This window comes from Urocitellus parryii, chromosome 1 (assembly GCF_045843805.1).
Source record: "Urocitellus parryii isolate mUroPar1 chromosome 1, mUroPar1.hap1, whole genome shotgun sequence".
Classification (NCBI taxonomy): Eukaryota; Metazoa; Chordata; class Mammalia; order Rodentia; family Sciuridae; genus Urocitellus; species Urocitellus parryii.
The window spans coordinates 66,594,810-66,616,404 of NC_135531.1; the positions used below are offsets into that span (position 1 = coordinate 66,594,810).

At 33.7% G+C, this 21,595-nt stretch overlaps 1 protein-coding gene across 2 annotated transcripts in view; it reads left to right on the plus strand.

Annotated features, from left to right (window-relative positions):
* Positions 1-21,595, plus strand: part of Xrcc4 (X-ray repair cross complementing 4) — a 248,776-nt gene that overhangs the window by 138,830 nt on the left and 88,351 nt on the right. For both annotated transcript variants that reach the window (XM_077796138.1, XM_026394550.2), the window contains one exon: positions 8,170-8,317. In XM_077796138.1, the coding sequence (XP_077652264.1) occupies positions 8,170-8,317 (148 nt within the window). The remainder of the gene's footprint in view (positions 1-8,169; positions 8,318-21,595) is intronic.

The window sequence follows — 21,595 nt, forward strand, 5'->3', positions numbered from 1 at the left end:
GGATAGTTGTAACTTTGTGGATTGGTCTCTGTGTCCTCTATTCTGTACCATTGGTCTACCCGCCTGTTTAGGTACCAGTACCATGCTGTTTTTGTTACTATTACTCTGTAGTATAAAGTCTGATATTGCTATACCGCCTGTTTCACTCTTCCTGCTTAGAATTGCTTTTGCTATTCTGGGTCTTTTATTTTTACAGATGAATTTCATGATTGCTTTTTCTATTTCTGCGAGAAATGCCATTGGGATTTTGATTGGCATTGCATTAAACCTATAGAGTACTTTTGATAATATCGCCATTTTAATGATGTTAGTTCTGCCTATCCATGAACAGGGTATATATTTTCATCTTCTAAGGTCTTCTTCTATTTCTCTCTTTAGGGTTATGTAGTTTTCATTGTATAGGTCTTTCACCTCTTTTGTTAGGTTGATTCCCAAGTTTTTTTTTTTTTTTGAGGATATTGTGAATGGGGTGGTTGTCCTCATTTCTATTTCAGAGGATTTGTCACTGATATACAGGAATGCCTTCGATTTATGCATATTGATTTTATATCCTGCCACTTTGCTGAATTCATTTACTAGCTCTAGAAGTTTCTTGGTATAACCTTTTGAGTCTGCTATATAATTTTAAGATTATATTTTCAAAAGTAAACATTAGGGTCTTGGGTTGTAGCTCAGTGGTAGAGCACTTGCCCAGTATGTGTGAGGCACTGGGTTCAATTCTCAGAACCACATATAAATAAATAAAATAAAGGTTCACTTACAACTTATGAATGGATGAATTAAACACTAGATTATTTTATAGATGAGGAACACACTTAATATAATCAATCAGCATTTTTTTGTGCTGTGAATACTTCTGGAGTTTGTAATTTATCTTTAGTGCCCCATCCTGCCTTTGAGATTGAAAGTATTGCATTACCCAAGATGAACTCATAGGTTACCCCAATTTTAGTAGGTATTTGTTAAGCCTAACCTCCAGCTGTGCTAGCTGAGAGAGAAGCCAGACTATTGGGAAAGTGTGTACATGGATCCACACACTGACACACTTTTATGTGTTTAGTGGTATGTTAATTATCACTTCATTTGATGGTTGTTGATTAATAGGTTAGACTGTTGACCTTTTGTGGAAGATGGTCATCAGATATTCAAATTAGATTGTGAAAACTGGATAACAACTGATTACAAATTTTTTAAAGGCTATTTGATGAATAGTGAGGGAAAATAATGTTTGCCTGTTTGGTCAGATAAGAAATTTATTACCTCCAGATAGGTTACTTAAGAACTGCTTCTTGAAGTATGGCACAACTGGTTTATCTCAGCTCCTTTTCCTGGTTATCTGTATTCTTGTCAGGAAGACATAATACAGAGACACACTAGTAGCCTGTGGTATTGGTTGTTTGTTTTCTCTGTGGATAGAAATATGTTTTTTTGAAGTTTCTGATTTACCAAGGATTATGTTTAGATTTTGTTTGTTTTTTCCTTTAAAATTGTAAATCTTTTGAAATAAAACACAATGACTTACTGATTGTAAAGACTTAATAACAACTTTTGAAATGATTAAAGCAGCCCCCAAAAGTGATAGCAGACTCAGTATTCTGTATTCATAATGGATGGTGATTTTGTAATTACCAAATTATTTTTAATTTAGAAAACAGCTAATTATAATGCTCTGTTTTTCTTTTTGTATTTGTGTAAAGATCTGAAAGATAGTAGTAAAGTTCTTCAAATTCATCAAAATGAATCTCATTTTGTTTTTTTGTAAAGACTCACACATTTTGTTAATAATATTGTAATTGTGACATAAAATATGTCTGATGCTTTTTTATTTATAAAACAATTTTCAAATGTATAAAATGTTTTATAAGCAATTTATTTACTTCATCATCTCCCAAATCATGGTTAGTATGCAACATCTCCACTGAGGAACTTAGAGAGTCTGTAATGTGCCCAACGTAAATTCTGAAGACACACACACCAATGTATTATCAATCTACTTTCCCCTTTATCTCATCTGGACATTCATACATAAGTAAGTTTTCATGAAAAAAATAAAGGAATAACTCTTGAATATAAGAGTTCCAATCTTCATGTTTCTCATGTACATAACTGTTGGGTTATATGTTAGTGATGTAACAAAGTTTAAGATGTGGACTCTCACTTGTTGAGTTTTCATACTCTAATTGGAGAAACAAAATAAATGCAAGCAGACAAAAACAAATACAAGATAGTAGGTGTAAAATGAGTGATTAAAACTATAAGTATTGCCAGGAATCCTGGTTCTTGCTTGTAATCTCAATGACTTGGGAGGCTTAGGCAGGAGGATCACCAGTTTGACACCAGACCCTCAGCAATATAACTGTTTCAAAATAAAAAGGATTTGGTATATAGCTCAGTGGTAGAGTACCCCTGGGTTCAAGTCCTAGTGCCACAAAAAATAAAAATAACAAAATAAACTGTAAATCCTAGTGAAAAGAGGGATATTCCTTTCGATTGTTAACTACTAGGAATGACTAAAATAAGTTGGGCTATGCTAGATGACCGCACAAGCATGGATCATCAGTAAAGGAGTGAAGGATATTGAAAACAGGGAAAGTAAGAAACAATAATGAAAATGTAGGAGCTTTGAAGCTCTTGGAAGAGTTACAGAGTATTTCAGGGAGGAGATGTCACAAAAACAAGTAAGGGTCACATTGTGAAGGGATTTGAACACAGAGCTAGGATCATGGGACTTTATGTTATAGACACCAGGGAACCACTGATTTTTGTTGTTCTTGTTATTTGGTCAGGCATTTGCAAATAGCACACATTTAAGGGACCCAAGATCAGAGCCTGCTTTGTTCTATAATTGAGTCTAACAACTTCATTGCCATTGTCATTAATAACATGCTTTAGGACATAGATAGATATCTATATAAGTGTGTGTATATATATATATGGTGGTAAGGTAGAGATGTGTGGAGTCTGGGAAAGGAGTCTAGGAGAGGTGACCGTTTCTGTTTGGGTACTTTAGACTCTTTCTGTGTGTCAAGATACACATAACATGAAGAGAAAAATTCCATAATAGTGATAGAATGGGAACCTGATAAAACAAATTATAAAGGTGGAAAATAATTTTGAAATATATGAAGATCTAAGAGTTCATCATTGGTCAGACTGAAGTTTAACTCAAGGTAGTTTTACTCATGGGATTTATCCAAATTCCTGGCAGATTAGCCAAGGGTGTCATTTTATTTCAACATTCAGAATACCCAGGGAAGCCAACACTCTTCTCATGTCTGATCTGCTGCTGCCAACATCCTGCAGTTCTTCTGTCAGATGAGAAGAAGTGTGGCTTTTTGTGGAGCCACCTTCCACAATAGCAGGGCTTGTGTAAAGATTCCCCATTTTTTAGATGCAGTGAACCTAATGAAAACTTGAACTTCATCCCATAGCTATGCCAATCACCATTTTAACTGGGGTAGGTTAATTAGCAATAGCTTTTCTTTTTCTTTTGTTTTCTTAAAAAAAAAATCTGGAAATGGTGAAAGGCACATTGTTATGACAAATAAACTAATGATAATATTGAAAACTCAGAATTCTGGTAGTGGAATCATAGCAGAACACCTCCCTGGTCAATCCCAAATTCAGATTCTTCTGCCTGAATTTAAAAGTTTACAAATTTATTTAGTATCTCTGTCTACTTTTCTTGCCACGTCTTCCCTAATGTTTTTACCTATATATTGTCTCATTTCCTATATCTTTCTCTCCTAAACACCACTCTATCCTGGCCATATTTTTCCTTATTGTTCTTAAACATTACAATTCTATTCAAATTATTCTTCATTTCTAAAACAAGTATGTATAAATAATAAACAATATGATTTGATGCTTTTTATTTAAAATGTGATATTATGACTTAAAAATGAAAACTTGAATTGTTAAAGTTAAAGAAAAAACAGTCATGCCTCTGTATCTAGTGGTACTGGTCTCAGGACCCCCATAAATATCTCTATGTGATTGGTTAAATCTATGGATGCAGAACCCAAGTGAACAGAGGGCCAACTGTACGTTGGCCAATGAATGGTATAGACATTTTGGAAGGTCCCTGTATTTAACTTCTTATCAATATAATTCTGTCCCTTCTGTGGTTTCACCACAGGTTTGATTGGAGACTCACAGCTATAGTTTAAGGGATCCAGTGTTCAGAATAGAAATGTAGTATCCAGTGTCAAGATCAAAGGGAATGAGAGGACAGAACATTATCATAGCTAGAGGAGAGAGGCAAGATGGTTTGAAATTGGAGAAATGCTTTCTTTAAATGAGTCATTTAATATTTAGGTTCCAGATATTGCAGTAGTGCCTCTTTTTCTTGGTTTCTGGCATTGCTGGGTAGAGAGGGGAGGATAGGCCAAAGTATTTTGCCAGACATTAAAGGTAGATGGGTATTTTAAGGGAATATTTAAAGTAGGAGAATTTACTACAATACAGTTGGCTACTATATGTGCCTGAAAAACTGAAGGGAACACAGTTTCCCATGGTGCAAACACAAACCAAAGAAGATATATTCTGTTTAAATAGTAACTAAGCTTATACAGCTGCCTTTTCTCCTCCTGCCAATTTTATAGAAAGGCGCCACTGTAATTGTCAAGAGAAATGAATCATAATGTTTGGGTGAACTGGCCAGAAATATTTGGTCATATGCAAGTTCAGCTTCTTTGTGTTAAATAATGATAGTCACCAAGAGGTTTAAAGTGTGAGAATATTAGATACTTTATAATTTGGCTACAAGGTAATACTACTACTACTAATAATAGTAATATATTTTCAGATTAAATTTTGTCACACATAAAACCATTAACTAGTGACTAAAAATAGTAAGTAGTTAGTAAAAATATTTACTAGAAAATAAGCAAAAAATAATTTCTGCCTCAAAAGCTTGAATAAATTCCAAGCTTGGTGTCCTTTAAAGTTTCCTAGTCACCACCTCTTGTAAGAGGTTTTCCTTTTGGCACGTATAACATTTCCTGTAATAGGAATGACAGTCCTTACTCTGATAATGCAGTTACCTTGTCCCAGAGTTTGCGGACAAACACAGAGTCACTTCAAAATGTAGCATCAGAAATCATCTCTAAAAATAAATAGGCCTCATGGGATTTCTAGTCCTCATTCATAAAATGGTACAGAGTATCTCTAAAGTATTTTAGCCAATCTGTGTATCATGAGTATCTCTAATTTTGCTCATGAATGGCTATATGTAACATTTATTAATATAATTTATATGCCTTGATTTTAGTAGGTACACATATTTTTTTCATTCTTTAGAACAAGCAGTAAATCATCAGTTGTTGATTGAAATGTGAATAGCAAAATACATATGATAATACTCTCAGGAATATGAATTTTTTGTTCTGTCAAATTTATGATCTGTGCTTTCCTGATTAGAGCTAGAAACAACTGGGTTATAGCTCACCCTAACTAATGCACATTAGTCACATTGTATTTTAAAGTAAATTGCAGACATTATAACAAATGGTGTGGCCATTTCACACATAAAATATCCATTTTGGTTGCTAATTTGTAAGGCTTCATTTGGAGTTTTGAAATGAATGACAAAAATTTTTTGGTGACTATTTTTTAAAAAGGTTTACTTCAAATTGTAATTAAAACAATATTCTATCTTCCTAGCTTGAGGGATGACATCAGCTGTAATCTCTCCATTTTACAAGCCTATGTACAATTGCAGTATCCTCTACCTTCAACACTTTTGGTAGTTTTCTTTTTCCTCATGGACCATATAGTTGTATTATAATTACTCATCTCTCAGCTTAATAAAATTTGGGAAAGTATTCATCTTGAATGTGTCAAACAAACAAACAAAGCAAAAAACCAAAATCCAAACTCCTTTTTTTAAATTTACCTTTTCTACTCTCAGTACAATTTTTACAGGTTAACAAATTAATGTACAACATATCTAGAGGAAGTCATTTGTCCTAAAAACTTAAAATAGCCTTGGAAAGTAAAATATAATTTGATGGATATTTAGTTAATATTTTATCAAATAATATTTTACCCATGATTAAAAATAATTTTTTAATTGTTAAAGTTATGTTAAGAACAAAGGCTGTGTTATTTGGACAAGTCACTTAACCTCTTTGAAGCCCAGATTTCCCATAAGTAAAATAAAGACTGTAATAGTAAATGCTTCAAAAGGTCATTTAAGGATTAATAAAATAATACATGCAAAACCTATAGAAAAATGTCCAGCATATAATTTTCAAAAATAATAGTTATTATTAAGACAAAAAAATGGAATCAAGGGAAGAATTTCAAGAGATTGACCAACAATGTGTAAGCAATTTCAGAGAGATCAAGTGTGAATTCCATAGAGTGAGAAGGCAACATGCAGGCTTTTCTGCTAGAATAATATAAATATAAATATATACACACACACACACACACACACACACACACACAATACACACACACACACACACACACACACACATACCTGAAAACCAGGTAATAAGGAAGTTAGGGCTGAAGCTTTTGCTCAGTGGCAGAGCATTTGCCTAGCACGTATGAAGCACTGGGTTGATCCTTAGCACTACATAAAAATAAATAAAATATAGGCACACTGTCCATCTACAACTACAAAAAAAGTAATGGAGTTTATGGGAGAAATATTAAAGTTTGAGCCCAAAGCCCCAAATTAGGCAGGTTTGTCATTATTGTTAGACCTCCCATTAAAAGTCTAATAAAAATCCTAACTCCAATAAATCTCCAACAAAAATTACACTCAGAATCAGTCAGCAGACCCTTTGCATCACTCTTCCTCTCAAAGGGAGAAGATGTGAGTTATTGCAGGCATTTGATCCTAATAATTCCATCAAAATTAAATATCCAAGATATAGGGAGAAATGTTTTCATAACTATTTCAGCTCTGATCACCACTTAGCAAAGAAGTATACTTTTAAAAAGTGTGAAGTTTGGGGATGTGGCTCAAGCGGTAGCGCGCTCGCCTGGCATGCATGCGGCGCGGGTTCGATCCTCAGCACCACATACCAACAAAGATGTTGTGTCCGCCAACTAAAAAATAAATATTAAAAATTCTCTCTTTTCTCTCTCTCTCTCTCTCTCTCTCTCTCTCTCTCTCTCTCTCTCTCTCTCTCTCTCTCCCCTCTCTCACTCTCTCTTTAAAAAAAAAAAGTGTGAAGTTCTTTTCTCAGTTTATTAAACCAGCCTTTATTTGTGCTAAAGGAATTGACTTATACAGAATTTTCAGCTTTCTATCTCCTCCCATTTAAACATTTTTACATGGTTAAGACACTCTCTCCTTATTTAGAAGGAAAGTTTATCCCTAATCACTTTTAAATATTACTATGCTAAAAAAATATTGTATGAACCGACAGGATATCCTAAAGTTCAGATTATATTGACATCATTGCTGTGTTTACGAAGAGGAAAGCACCTCTTCTCATTTATAGAAGCATGTATCCTAGCAGAATATACTGTGTATTGCATGGATGAATGAAAATTCTAAACTCCTCTTATTGTTAATAGAGAATAAGGGAACATAAATCAAACATGTTTCTATTCTTGCTTCTGTTTCACATGTACCAAATACTCTGAGGAGTAATTTAATGACTTAGCCATATTAGAGATATCTTTTAATACTTTTTATAGCTTTCTTGTTCTTATTTCCACATTTGGCTTAAAAGACTATGAAATTATCTCTGAGTTACTAAGAGAAGTTCCTGTACTTGCTAATAATTACGGTTTAATGTCAAATTGATTCATATAATCCCTATAACAGTTTGGGTTTTTTGCCCTTCACCTAAAATACCTTTTACAGTTGACTACAGTACCTCCAACCAGTTCCAACACCAACATAGTAAACTGTGCTAATAATGTGTTTGGGAAATTTCTTCCTATGATGGGCAAAACTATTCTGATCAAATTATTCCAACTGTACAATATATCTAATATTTTATGTTGGTAAAAAGTATTACAAACCATTTTAACTGGCTCACTTCAAAAAATCTGCATGAAGTTGTAGGAGAATAGTTTCGAGAAAATAGTTTTTCTGTATTTTAATTGTTCAACCTTATTTCAATGCTAAAGCAGCAAGTTGATACTTTACTTATATTATATGCATAATTTTGTTGGGTTATATTTTTTATTTTATTTTAGCCACTTTAAGTAAAGATGACTCCATTATTTCAAGTCCTGATGTCACTGATATTGCACCAAGTAGAAAGAGGAGACAGCTAATGCAAAAAAATCTTGGGACTGAACCTAAAATGACTCCTCAAGAGCTTCAACTTCAAGAGAAAGAAAAGTAAGTCATTTTATTCTTTGCCAAATGGTGAGATGAGATTTTTAAAAATCTATTATATAATCTTAAAACATTTTTATTTATGAATTTAATTATTTTTAAGAACAAAAATTATGATTTTAGAAATTATAGAATATCTGAATCAGTATATTTTCTTTGGCATTTGGTTAATTCCTATTAATATTTAAAGCAGACATGCCATAAATATAAGAAAATTTTTTCTTGTGGTTTTTACAGATTAATTAGAAATGGCATGTAGGATACTAAAAATATTAGACTCCATCTTGTGTTTAGTGAAGTGTGTCAATCTAATTTACTGCTTAAAGGGGACCCATACATGTATTCAAATTAGCCACTTGGTTATGCTTGGTATTTTTTTCAAGTAAGATGTCATTTTCCTAATCATCTTTTTTATTTCTATTAAATTTTAGCATTATATATTTTATTTTTACTGTGTTTCAATCCTTAGTTTAGTCTGCCTTCCATCAATCTGCATTCTAATTTACTTGTAATGAGTAGAAAAGTTAGAATAATAAACATTTTGTTATAACAAAACAACAAGTATTTATAATAACATTATCAGTTGAATCCAAAGTGAATGTGCAGATAATTTGGAGATGTGTGTGTGTGTGTGTGTGTGTGTGTGTGTGTGTGTGTTTGGCTATATATATATTTATATGTATGTATACATGTTTGCTATCAGAATTTATTTTTGTCTAGATTTTCATTAATTTAGCATATAGTTAAGACATAATAACCATTGCAGATGATATTATTATAGTCTAATGATTTTTAAAGTGTGGAATGAGGATCCATGAGGGTTATGATGCCCTTTGTTCGTTCTATAAGGTCTTCCCTTCTTCAACTCCTTACCTCTATGCAGCTAGATTTTCTTCATATCCTTCAGTAAAATAACATGCCACAGCTGATTGAATGCAGACGCTGATGAAAATCTAAATGTTTTTAATCATGCTAGTCATGCAAAAGAATAAAACAATGCTATAATAAGATTTTTTGCTTGTAAAATATATGATATTTCATAAAGAATGGTATTAGTGTTATCACATGATACATGTTTCATATTTTTGAATGAATTGATGAATATTTTTAGTTTTAATTTTGAATATGCAGAAATAATTCACAGAAACAAAATGTAGACACAAAATTCTTGAGGCACTCAAGTGTTTTCACAAGTGTTTTTACAAGTATTCTGAGAACAAAAAGTAGGGGCTGAGGATGTGGCCAGTGGTAGTATACTTGCCTAGTATCAACTAGACCCAGGCACACCAAAAACAACAACAACAAAAAAACATATACGCAAAAAATCCAATTTTTTTCCATCTGAGATCAAATGCTTCACAATTCTGTTATTGACAGTAAAAATATAAGGCTAAGTTTCATTGCATGCCATTGGAAAGTGGAAAACTGATAGGAGAAAGTTTAAGTTTTTTAGAATAAAATAAATGTTTTATATGTAACAGTAAGATTATTTTGTCTATTTTTCCTTGAGTTTATCCTGTCCACAATTGGCCTGATCTACTTGTATTTAAAAAATGTCACCTGAAAATAAACTGAGTCTATTATGTATAGCTTATTTATGTGTAGAAAATATGCATGCAAAGGCTCAGCGTGCTTGAACTCTTGCTGGTTTGTGGTTATCATCTAAATTTAAAACCTGAGCTCTTAACCCCTTGAGAGAGTTCATTGAGTTTAAGGCAGAGTAAAATCTATTTCCAAGTTACAAACATTAGAATAGCCAAACTATTCCTATATGTTATTATGGGAAATAATAAAATTACCAGCAGTTTGAAATATTCCGAAAACTCTGCCCTTTATTAGGCAAATGGTAAGTCATGAGTATTGGTTATGTGTCAGAATAATGAAATGCGGAGGATTCAGGGGAGTGGAAAACAGACACAGGACTGTGTCCTCATGCAGTTTTTGATCTATTTTTCTTCCTCTGATAAAAATTTCAGGGTGTGTGTTAAGAAAGAAATATGTTCCTTTCATGTTGGATGCTACATCTTAGGACTTTTCACTGTATGTGTGAATTAAAGGTAAAATTTTGAGGTTACTGATATTTTAAAAGTATATTACATGCATAATAGAAGAATGAAAGCAATTTAACTCTGAATCATGACAAAATATTTTTAGCTTTTTGATAAAGGCAATAAGTTTGTTTCCACAAACATTCTAATGATTAAATTATGTTTGTTCTCTTTTCCACTTTCAAATGATCATCTCAATGTTTATTTTGTGTGCTTTCACTATTTTAAAAGTTTAGATAAACCATATCAGCTTTTTTGAATTGGTTGATAAATATATTATTGTACGACCTGTTGGCAAGACTACCACTAATTAAAAATGAAAAACATTACTAGATACCAGAGAGAATTTTGAAGATTAAAAAAAATTTAGTTTAACCTGTATCAATTAAACATCGAATGGTGATATCCTGCTTCAAAATTCCTCTTACTTTGCCCAAGTGTAAAAAAAATTACATATATTTTTCTTATTTTATATAATATATCTAGGATTTTTAATCACATTTTAAATATAGTAGACTGAATTTTTATGACTCTTAAATTGTACTAGCTCTTCTCTCCCAATTCATTTTACCAGGAAAAAGAAGAAACTTTTGTAAAATAAAAACATACTCTTTGTTCTTAAAAACAAATAAACAAAACTCTTAGAAGCCTTTAATTTATGCTATTAATACTACTTCTTATAATATTGCATTCTTTTTTTTATTGGTTGTTCACAATATTACAAAGCTCTTGACATATCATATTTCATACATTAGATTGAAGTGGGTTATGAACTCCCAATTTTACCCCAAATGCAGATTGCAGAATCACGTCGGTTACACATCCACAATTATACATAATGCCCTATTAGTAACTGTTGTATTCTGCTACCTTTCCTATCCCCTACTATCCCCCCTCCCCTTCCCTCACATCTTCTCTCTCTACCCCATCTACTGTAATTCATTTCTCTCCTTGTTTATTTTCCCATTCCCCTCACAACCTTTTATATGTAATTTTGTATAGCAATGAGGGTCTCCCTTCATTTCCATGCAATTTCCCTTTTCTCTCCCTTTCCCTCCCATCTCATGTCTCTGTTTAATGTTAATCTTTTCTTCCTGCTCTTCCTCCCTGCTCTGTTCATAGTTGCTCTCATTATATCAAAGAAGACATTTGGTATTTGATTTTTAGGGATTAGCTAGCTTCACCAAGCATAATCTGCTCTAGTACCATCCATTTCCCTGCAAATTCCATGATTTTGTCATTTTTTAGTGCTGCGTAATATTCCATGGTGTATAAATGCCACATTTTTTTTTATCCATTCATCTATTGAAGGGCATCTGTGTTGGTTCCACAGGCTAGCTATTGTGAATTGTGCTGCTATGAACATTGATGTGGCAGTATCCCTGTAGCATGCTCTTTTAAGGTCTTCAGGGAATAGTCCCAGAAGGGCAATAGCAGGGTCAAATGGTGGTTCCATTCCCAGATTTCCAAGGAATCTCCATACTGCTTTCCAAATTGGCCACACCAATTTGCAGTCCCACCAGCAATGTACAAGTGTACCCTTTTCTCCACATCCTCGCCAGCACTTGTTGTTGTTTGACTTCATAGTGGCTGCCAATCTTACTGGAGTGAGATGGTATCTTAGGGTGGTTTTGATTTGCATTTCTCTGACTGCTAGAGATGGTGAGCATTTTTTCGTGTATTGTTGATTGATTGTATATCCTCCTCTGAGAAGTGTCTGTTCAGGTCCTTGGCCCATTTGTTGATTTGGTTATTTGTTATCTTATTGTTTAATTTTTTGAGTTCTTTGTATACTCTGGATATTAGGGCTCTATCTGAAGTATGAGTTGTAAAAATTTGTTCCCAGGATGTAGGCTCCCTATTTACCTCTCTTATTGTTTCTCTTGCTGAGAAACAACTTTTTAGTTTAAGTAAGTCCCATTTGTTGATTCTTATTATTAACTCTTGTGCTATGGGTGTCCTATTAAGGAATTTGGAGCCGGACCCCACAATATGTAGATCGGAGCCAACTTTTTCTTCTATCAGACGCAGAGTCTCTGATTTGATATCAAGCTCCTTGATCCATTTTGAGTTAACTTTTGTGCATGGCGAGAGAAAGGGATTCAGTTTCATTTTGTTGCATATGGATTTCCAGTTTTCCCAACACCATTTGTTGAAGATGCTATCCTTCCTCCATTGCATGCTTTTAGCCCCTTTATCAAATATAAGATAGTTATAACTTTGTGGATAGGTCTCTGTGTCCTCTATTCTATACCATTGGTCCACTCGCCTGTTTTGGTTCCAGTACCATGCTGTTTTTGTCACTATTGCTCTGTAATATAGTTTGAAATCTGGTATCACTATACCACCTGATTCACACTTCCTGCTTAGAATTGCTTTTGCTATTCTGGGTCTTTTATTTTTCCATATGAATTTCATGATTGCTTTATCTATTTCTACAAGAAATGCCGTTGGGATTTTGAATGGCATTGCATTAAACCTATAGAGGACTTTTGGTAATATTGCCATTTTGATAATGTTAGTTCTGCCTATCCATGAACAGGGTATATTTTTCCATCTTCTAAGATCTTCTTCTACTTCTCTCTTTAGGGTTCTGTAGTTTTCATTGTATAAATCTTTCACCTCTTTTGTTAGGTTGATTTCCAAGTATTTTATTTTTTTGAGGATATTGTGAATGGAGTGTTTTTCCTCATTTCCGTTTCAGAAGTTTTGTCGCTGATATACAGAAATGCCTTTGATTTATGCGTGTTGATTTTATATCCGGCCACTTTGCTGAATTCATTTATTAGTTCTAGTAGTTTCTTTGTAGACCCTTTTGGGTCTTCTAGGTATAGAATCATGTCTTCGGCAAATAGTGATAATTTAAGTTCTTCTTTTCCTATTTTTATGCCTTTAATTTCTTTTGTCTGTCTAATTGCTCTGGCTAGTATTTGAAGGACTAATTTAAATAGAAGTGGTGAGAGAGGGCATCCCTGTCTTGTTCCAGATTTTAGAGGGAATGCCTTCCACTTTTCTCCATTCAGAATGATGCTAGCCTGAGGCTTAGCATAGATAGCTTTTACAATGTCAAGGTAAGTTCCTGTTATCCCTAGTTTTTCTAATGTTTTGAACGTAAAGGGATGCTGTACTTTGTCGAATGCTTTCTCTACGTCTGTCAAGAAGATCATATGGTTCTTATCTTTAAGTCTGTTGATGTGGTGAATAACATTTATTGATTTCTGTATATTGAACCATCCTTGCATCCCAGGGATGAATTCTACTTGATCATGGTGCACAATTTTTTTGATGTGTTTTTGTATTCGATTCGCCAGAATTTTATTGAGGATTTTTGCATCTAGGTTCATTAGAGATATTTGTCTGTAGTTTTCTTTCTTTGAGGTGTCTTTTTCTGGTTTCGGAATCAGGGTGATGTTGGCCTCATAGAATGAATTTGGAAGAGCTCCCTCTTTTTCTATTTCCTGAAATAACTTGAAAAGTATTGGTATTAATTCTTCTTTAAAGGTTTTGTAAAACTCCGCTGTATACCCATCAGGTCCTGGGCTTTTCTTGGTTGGTAGTCTTTTGATGGCTTCTTCAATTTCATCCATTGATATTGGTCTGTTCAAATTGTGTGTATCCTCATGACTCAGTCCAGGCAAATCATATGACTTAAGAAATTTATGGATGTCTTCACTATCTTCTATTTTATTGGAATATAGGTTTTCAAAATAATTTCTAATTGTCTTCTGTATTTCTGTAGCATCTGTTGTGATATTGCGTTTTTCATCCCGTATGTTAGTAATTTGAGTTCTCTCTCTTCTTCTCTTCGTTAGCATGGCTAAAGGTCTGTCCATCTTATTTATTTTTTTGACGAACCAACTTTTAGTTTTGTTAATTGTTTCAGTAGTTTCTTTTGTTTCAATTTCATTGATTTCCGCTCTGATTTTAATTATTTCTTGCCTTCTGCTACATTTGCTGTTGTTTTGCTCTTCCTTTTCTAGGGCTTCGAGATGAAGTGTGAGCTCATTTATTTGTTGGTTTTTTCTTTTTTTTGAGGAATGTCCTCCAGGCAATGAATTTCCCTCTTAAAACTGCTTTCGTTGTGTTCCATAGATTCCGATATGTTGTGTCTGTATTTTCATGTATCTCTAAGAATTTTTTTATTTCCTCCTTTATGTCTTCTGTAACCCATTGATCTTTCAGTAACATATTGTTCATTTTCCATGTGATGTAGGAGTTTTCCTTCCTTCTTTTATCATTGATTTCCAGTTTTATTCCATTATGATCAGATAAAATGCATGATATTATCTCCACCCTTTTATATTTACTGAGGGTTGCCCTATGGCATAATATATGGTCTATTTTTGAGAAGGATCCATGTGCTGCTGAGAAAAAAGTATATCCATTTGATGATGGTTGATATATTCTATATATGTCAGTTAAGTCTAGGTTATTGATTGTGGTATTGAGTTTTATAGTTTCTTTATTCAACTTTTGTTTGGAGGATCTGTCCAATGGTGAGAGAGGTGTGTTGAAGTCACCCATAATTATTGTGTTGTGGTCTATTTGATTCTTGAACTTAAGGAGAATTTGTTTTATGAATGTCGCAGCACCATGATTTGGTGCATAAATATTGATAATTGTTATGTCTCGTTGGTGAATGGTTCCTTTTAACATTATATAATGTCCTTCCTTATCCCTTTTGATTAACTTAGTCTTGAAGTCGATTTTATTCGATGTGAGGATGGCCACCCCTGCTTGCTTACAAGGACCGTGTGCCTGGTATATTTTTTCCCATTCTTTCACCTTCAGCCTGTGTATGTCTTTTCCAATCAGATGTGTCTCCTGGAGGCAGCATATTGTTGGATTTGTTTTTTTAATCCATGATACCAGCCTCTGTCACTTTATTGGAGAGTTTAAGCCATTAACATTTAGAGTTACTATTGATATATGGTTTGTACTTCCAGCAATGTTTGATTATTTATCGTTTTTTAAAAAAATTTAGTTTGTTTCTTCATGATTATCTTTACCCTCGCCCTCTGTCTTTACCGAGGCACTTCCCACTGATGGTTTTGGTTATTGTTTTTCATTTCTTCCTCATGTAGTGTTTTGCTCAAAATGCTTTGCAATGCTGGTTTTCTGGCTGCAAATTCTTTTAACTTTTGTTTATCATGAAAGATTTTTATTTCGTTGTCATACCTGAAGCTTAATTTTGCTGGATGCAAAATTCTTGGTTGGCATCCATTGTCTTTCAGTGTTTGAAATACATTGTTCCATGACCTTCTTGCTTTCAGTGTTTGTGATGAAAAACCCGTTGTTAACCTTATTGGTTTACCCCTGAATGTAATCTGCCTCCTTTCTCTTGTAGCTTTTAATATTTTCTCTTTGTTCTGTATATTGGATATCTTCATAACAATGTGTCTTGGTGTTGGTCTACTGTGATTTTGTGTGCTCGGTGTCCTGTATGCATCTTCAATTTGTATATCTGTTTCCTTTTTTATTTCTGGAAAATTTTGTGTTAATTATTTCATTCAGCAGGTTACTCATTCCCTTGGTTTGAATCTCTGTACCTTCTTCTATCCCGATGACTTGTAAGTTTGGTTTTTTTATGTTATCCCATAACTCTTGGATGTTTTTCTCGTGATTTTTTACCAGCCTTTCTGAGTTGGCTAGACTCTTTTCAAGATGATATATTTTGTCTTCATTATCTGACATTCTGGCTTCTACTTGCTCCACTCTGTTAGTGATACTCTCAATTGAGTTTTTAATTTGGTTTATTGTTTCCTTCATTTCTAGAATTATTGTTTGATTATTTTTTATAATCTTTATCTCCTGACAAAGATGCTTAACTTCTTCTTTTATCCATTTATGTAATTCGTTTTCAATGTGTTCTTTCGCTGTTTGAATTTGCTGTCTCATATCCTCTTTAAGGTTCCATTCCATCTGTCTAAGGGGTTCCTTGAGTTCTTTATATGACCATTTTTCTGATGACTCTAGGTCCTCCTGAATATTTAGGCTGTCCTGCATTGTTTGTACTCCTTTTCTTCCTTGCTTTTTCAAGCTGCTCATGTTACTTCTTGTTCTGTTTGACTGCTGAGTTACTGTTTACTCGTATAAATTTATTTGATGCTTGGGAGGAAAGGTATTAGAAAGGAAGGGAAGAAGTCACTAAAGAGATTGAGAGTAAGCAGGTAGAATTCAAGGAAGGGGAAATAAGAAAATTGAAAAGAAATTGAAAGACATAAGAAGGAAAAAATAGGAAATAAAAAAAAATTACAAAAAAATAATAAAAAAAATTAAAATTAAAATTAGAAGAAAAAAAAATTTTAAAAAAAATTTAGAAAACAACAAGAAAGAAAAATGAAAATGAAAGAAAAAAACCCAAATCAAAAAAAAAGAAAAAAAAACTAATAAATGCAGTCTTAGAGTTTGATTAACTTCTCTTCCAGTAGGTGGCGTTGTGCCCACCAGGTCAAGTTTCTCCTGTCAATACGCGTGAACCAATCACTGTGCAGCAGCTCCTCCTCCCAGACTGGGCGAGTCTCCAATCCTGAGTGCCTAGGGCCTCCTCTTGTGTCTAGTTACTTCCCCACTTATCCTCTAGCCAGGCCCCTCTCACCGGTGCCACGCCCCCCGGTAGCTGGTGCAAGAGACCTCAGATGTCAGCACTGGTGGGAGCAGTAGCCGGGAGTTCTGCGCCGCGGGTCCCACGCCACGTCTGATTCCCTCGGTCTGGCTATCATGCTCACGGGAGAGCTGCGATGGTTCCTTACGGGAGAGCTGGGAGGGGCCCTTAAGGTTTCCCCGATGTGTGGAGAGGGAAGGCTAGGGAATTACACACCTGTAGCCGCAGGTTTCAATGAAGTTATCTCTTCCGCAGCAGTCTGGTGACGTCAGTTCTCTGCCATGGTGGTATCTCTTGCAAATGGCGACAGTTCGTTTCCCTTTGCCGGGTGACCAATGCAACGGGTGGGTCCATACTGTCTCTCCCAAGCCCCGTTTCAAACCTGTGGCCACTACCTATGAAGGCTCGGTTGGCATTTACCTCCGTAGGATCAGAAGGGCTGACCAGTTCTTTCAGCCGGATGGATTAGTGCTGAGTCACAGCTGTTTGTCTGCGGGAAGCAGGTGAACGGGAGCTTGGATTCAGCCAATCCTGGCTCAGTGTGTGTTCTGAGCGGTCCAGACTGTTTGCCCCAGATCCACGTCAGCTCAGCATTGCCTAGTGATCCTGAGCAAACAGAATTTAGATTGTTTAGGACTCCCTATGCCCGCACAGCTGAAGCCGTCAGAGATTTGATCTCTACTCACCTGCCGCCATGTTGGAATTATATTGCATTCTTAAGCACTTTTTTTTCTCTTACAACTTATCAACAATTTATATAATTTAGGTGAATGTAATCTATTTATAGCTTCCCAGGCAAATGCAGATGTGGTTGAATAAATAGATAATTACTCAGACCACTAAACCTCACAGTTCCCTCTGTATACTTCCACAGTAGAGCTTATAATATTTTGAAAGACAAAGTGATTACAAGAACCAGAGTGGGAGACATACACCACCCATAAGGTTCCATATCAGAATCATTGAAATTTTTCCATATTTTAAAATATACTAATTACAAGTAATTTAGAGCATTTTATTTGTAGCTGAAAAGAATGCTGCTCCTTGTTAGTGGTATCACTGGTATCTAACTTGTAGGATCTCAAAAGCAAGGACATATGGAAAGTCACAGTGTATAACTCATATATCAGATTTGTATTCATTGTAAAAAACTATAGTAAACTTTTCCTTCTGAAAGAAATTGGTTCCTCCAAAGTTGGTGAAATGACATTATGAAGTAGTAGTTATAATTTAGTAGCATGTGATAAAAAGTGTGTTATTTTTCCTGAGAAAAGTTAATTTATTTATAAATTTTGACAATATCTGGGCAAAACTGTATATATCAAATGTAAAAATTTTAGTAGAATTGTTTGTGCCAGTAAAAAAACTAAATAGCTCAGTGGTACAGAGCCTGCCTCCCATATGTAAGGCACTGGGTTCAATCCTCAGCACTACATAAAAATAAATAAATAAAGATATGGTATTCATCTACAACTAAAAAAATTTATAAGTAGGTTTCATAAGAAAATGTGTCTGAAATTTACTATGGAAATATTTAACCATATTTTGTAAAATACTGTTGAAGTATGTAATATTTAAGATGGAAAAGCCTCCATGTTTGTTTTTGGTAGTAAGTATATCTAAATTTGGGGAATCAAGTTTAAATGAAAGGATGAAGTGACATAGCAGTGTCACTTTCTTCGTTCCAACATAGTGTTAGCTCTTCTCTGTATATAGTCATAGTAAAAAGACAGGTTTTCTTTTTTATTTAATTAATTTCATTTTTTTAAATACATGACAGTGGAATGCATTACAATTCTTATTACACATATAGAGCACAATTTTTCATATCTTTGTATATTAAGTGTGTTCGTGTCAATTCATGTCTTTAAACATGTACTTCGGTTTTTTTTTTTTTTTGCATTACAATTCTTATTACACATATATACCAAAATTTTTCATATCTCTGTTTGTATATAAAGTAGATTGACACCCAGTTCGTGTCTTCATACATTTTCTTTCAGAATAGATGAATTATAGATAGGGAAGAGAAGTGGGAGAGAAAGGGAGGAGGCAGGGAGGAGGCAAGGATGGTGGAATGTGAAAAGACAGGTTTTCTCTCCAAACAGATCTTAAATACTAAGTAAAGGGAAGGTGACCTTTCAGAGTATCTGGGCTTTAAAACACATTTATTGAATATATAGCAAAATAATTAGGGAACAATTAAAAATTGTTGATAGAGAAAAATTTAGTGCATTATTTAGGTTCTATAAATAAATTTGAAAGCTATAATGCAAATAATTTCTGAACAGATTATCAAACACATTTGAAAATATGATTTATAAAGTCAAATTCAATTCTTATGTGAAAATAATTATTCTTCAACTACATTAGAAAACATTAAGAAAAATTATTAAGCTAAAAATGCATTTTTAATAGTCCGTTTTCAAAACAGTAGTCCTATGGATTTTAGAAGGTCTTCAAAATACCACTACTGATGTCTCAACAATATTTTATAATCCAAGATAGATGTACTAAATTTCTAAGTTTCCTCTGAAAAGTAACCATAACATATTAAGTGGAAACTATTCAATATGGAAATATTTACTCTGTTCAATAATGTCAAAAACTATGTTGTAGAAAGAGACTAAGTAAGTTACCTAGGGTCACAAAACCAGAGAGTTATTTAAATAATTAAATAATTCAGTAGATCAGTGAATTGACATACTCTATTTCACATCACCATGTCATTTTAACCATTATATCTCACTGAATTCATTCATTGTTTTCCTACCAATCATGTGCAGGATTCCAAACATTTTTGTCAGGCTGTTACATTTTTATTTCCACTGTATTTCCTATGATTGCCCCAGCAGTTTGCATTTATTATAGGACTACCACATGATTTCAGATTGACTGAGGAAACACATAGTAGGCACTATTGTTTGTTTGAAACAAAAGAATTCTGACTGACTTCCCTCACAGTACTGAGCAAAGTATTCATCATTCCTGATCTCAGATAGCCTAGTCTAAAGAGGACACAAACATTAATTAGATCATTGCATAGAACATATAATTGTAAACTTTTAAAGGAGTTCAGGATTTAGAGAAAACATTTTCAGGAGGATATTATTTGAAGAAGCATCATTTATGATCTAAAGGATAAAGAGATGTAAAATAGCGGAATAGGGATTAGAGTGCAGGGTTCAATAGAGGAAGCAGCCTGTGAACACATGCTCAGGTAGAATGTGTTAGTGTAAGGAGGATAGAGAGCAAGAAAGAGAGGGTATGAGATGAGACTAAGCACTGAACCACAGCCAGATCAAGGAGTTGTGATTAAGAATTCAATCATTCCTCCTGCATAAATAAACGTTCTTGTTTCTCACGTTGTGGAGGAGATTTTGTCTGGTTTTTCTACCATTTGATGCTGATTTTTAACTCTTACGAGTTATCAAATTATGAAACTGAGAAGAAAATTTTGATATTTGGGCCATTATTACATCTTCTTAGATCTAATAATTTTTAAATTATCTAATGTTGTTATATTTAGTTTTGTTCTTTTAACTGTATTTCAAACCACACACTATACAATTTTTGGTTCCCATAATAAAACTTTCATTCTTTGGAAACGCAGGAAGATAGAAAATTGAAAACATACTGAAATTCATCAAGTTTCCATAGGGAAAAAAGCTTAAATTAGCATGTGTAGGCAGTCCTGAGATTGAGAATTGTACTGCCATGTTGCCTTTTTCTTCAAAATTGAAATGCTTTTTTTCAGGAATACTTTTAGGTTGTTGATGATTTCGTGCTCTTACTTAATACTCTGAAATCCTTAAATCTGGTATATATTGATAAAAATTCATTTAAAAAATTTAGTGTGACTAATCCACACAATATGATTATTCTTAAGGAACACTCATCCTGTTCTGTCAACTAACATCAACACTAAGGCTTACTATTCAGCATAACCATATGCTATGCATTCCTTGCTATTTACTATCTTGCACCACTTAAAACTATTTGTTTGGTATGGCTTTTTTAGTTCTATATATTAAACAAAATAAAACCACTAACAAAGACTACAAAAATTGTGAAATTGCTTTCATATTTCTATACTTCAATAATATTAGGTAAAATCCTGAGTATAAATAAGAACATTGAAAAATTACGGGCTGGGGATGTGGCTCAAGCGGTAGCACGCTCGCCTGGCATGCGTGCGGCCCGGGTTCGATCCTCAGCACCACATACCAACAAAGATGTTATGTCCGCCGAGAACTAAAAAAAAAAAATGAATATTAAAAATTCTCTCTCTCTCTCTCTCTCTCTCTCTCTCTCTCTCTCTCTCTCTCTCCTCTCTCACTCTCTCTTAAAAAAAAAAAAAGAAAAATTACTTTCTATGGAAATGTAATAGCATATACTGTGTACCTAAACAAAATTATACTATATCCAGGCTTTATTTGGCACCCAACTTAAAATTTTAATTTTTATCATACACCATAAAGCCAAAAAAGTATTTTTCATCTATCACCGTGATTTAGACTTATATGTGATGGATATCTTCTGAAAACAGAATTCAAACATCTTTTTCAAAAGAATCTTTAAAATACTATTAAAAATTTTCACAGTATTTTTTATTTAAATCGTTTTTTA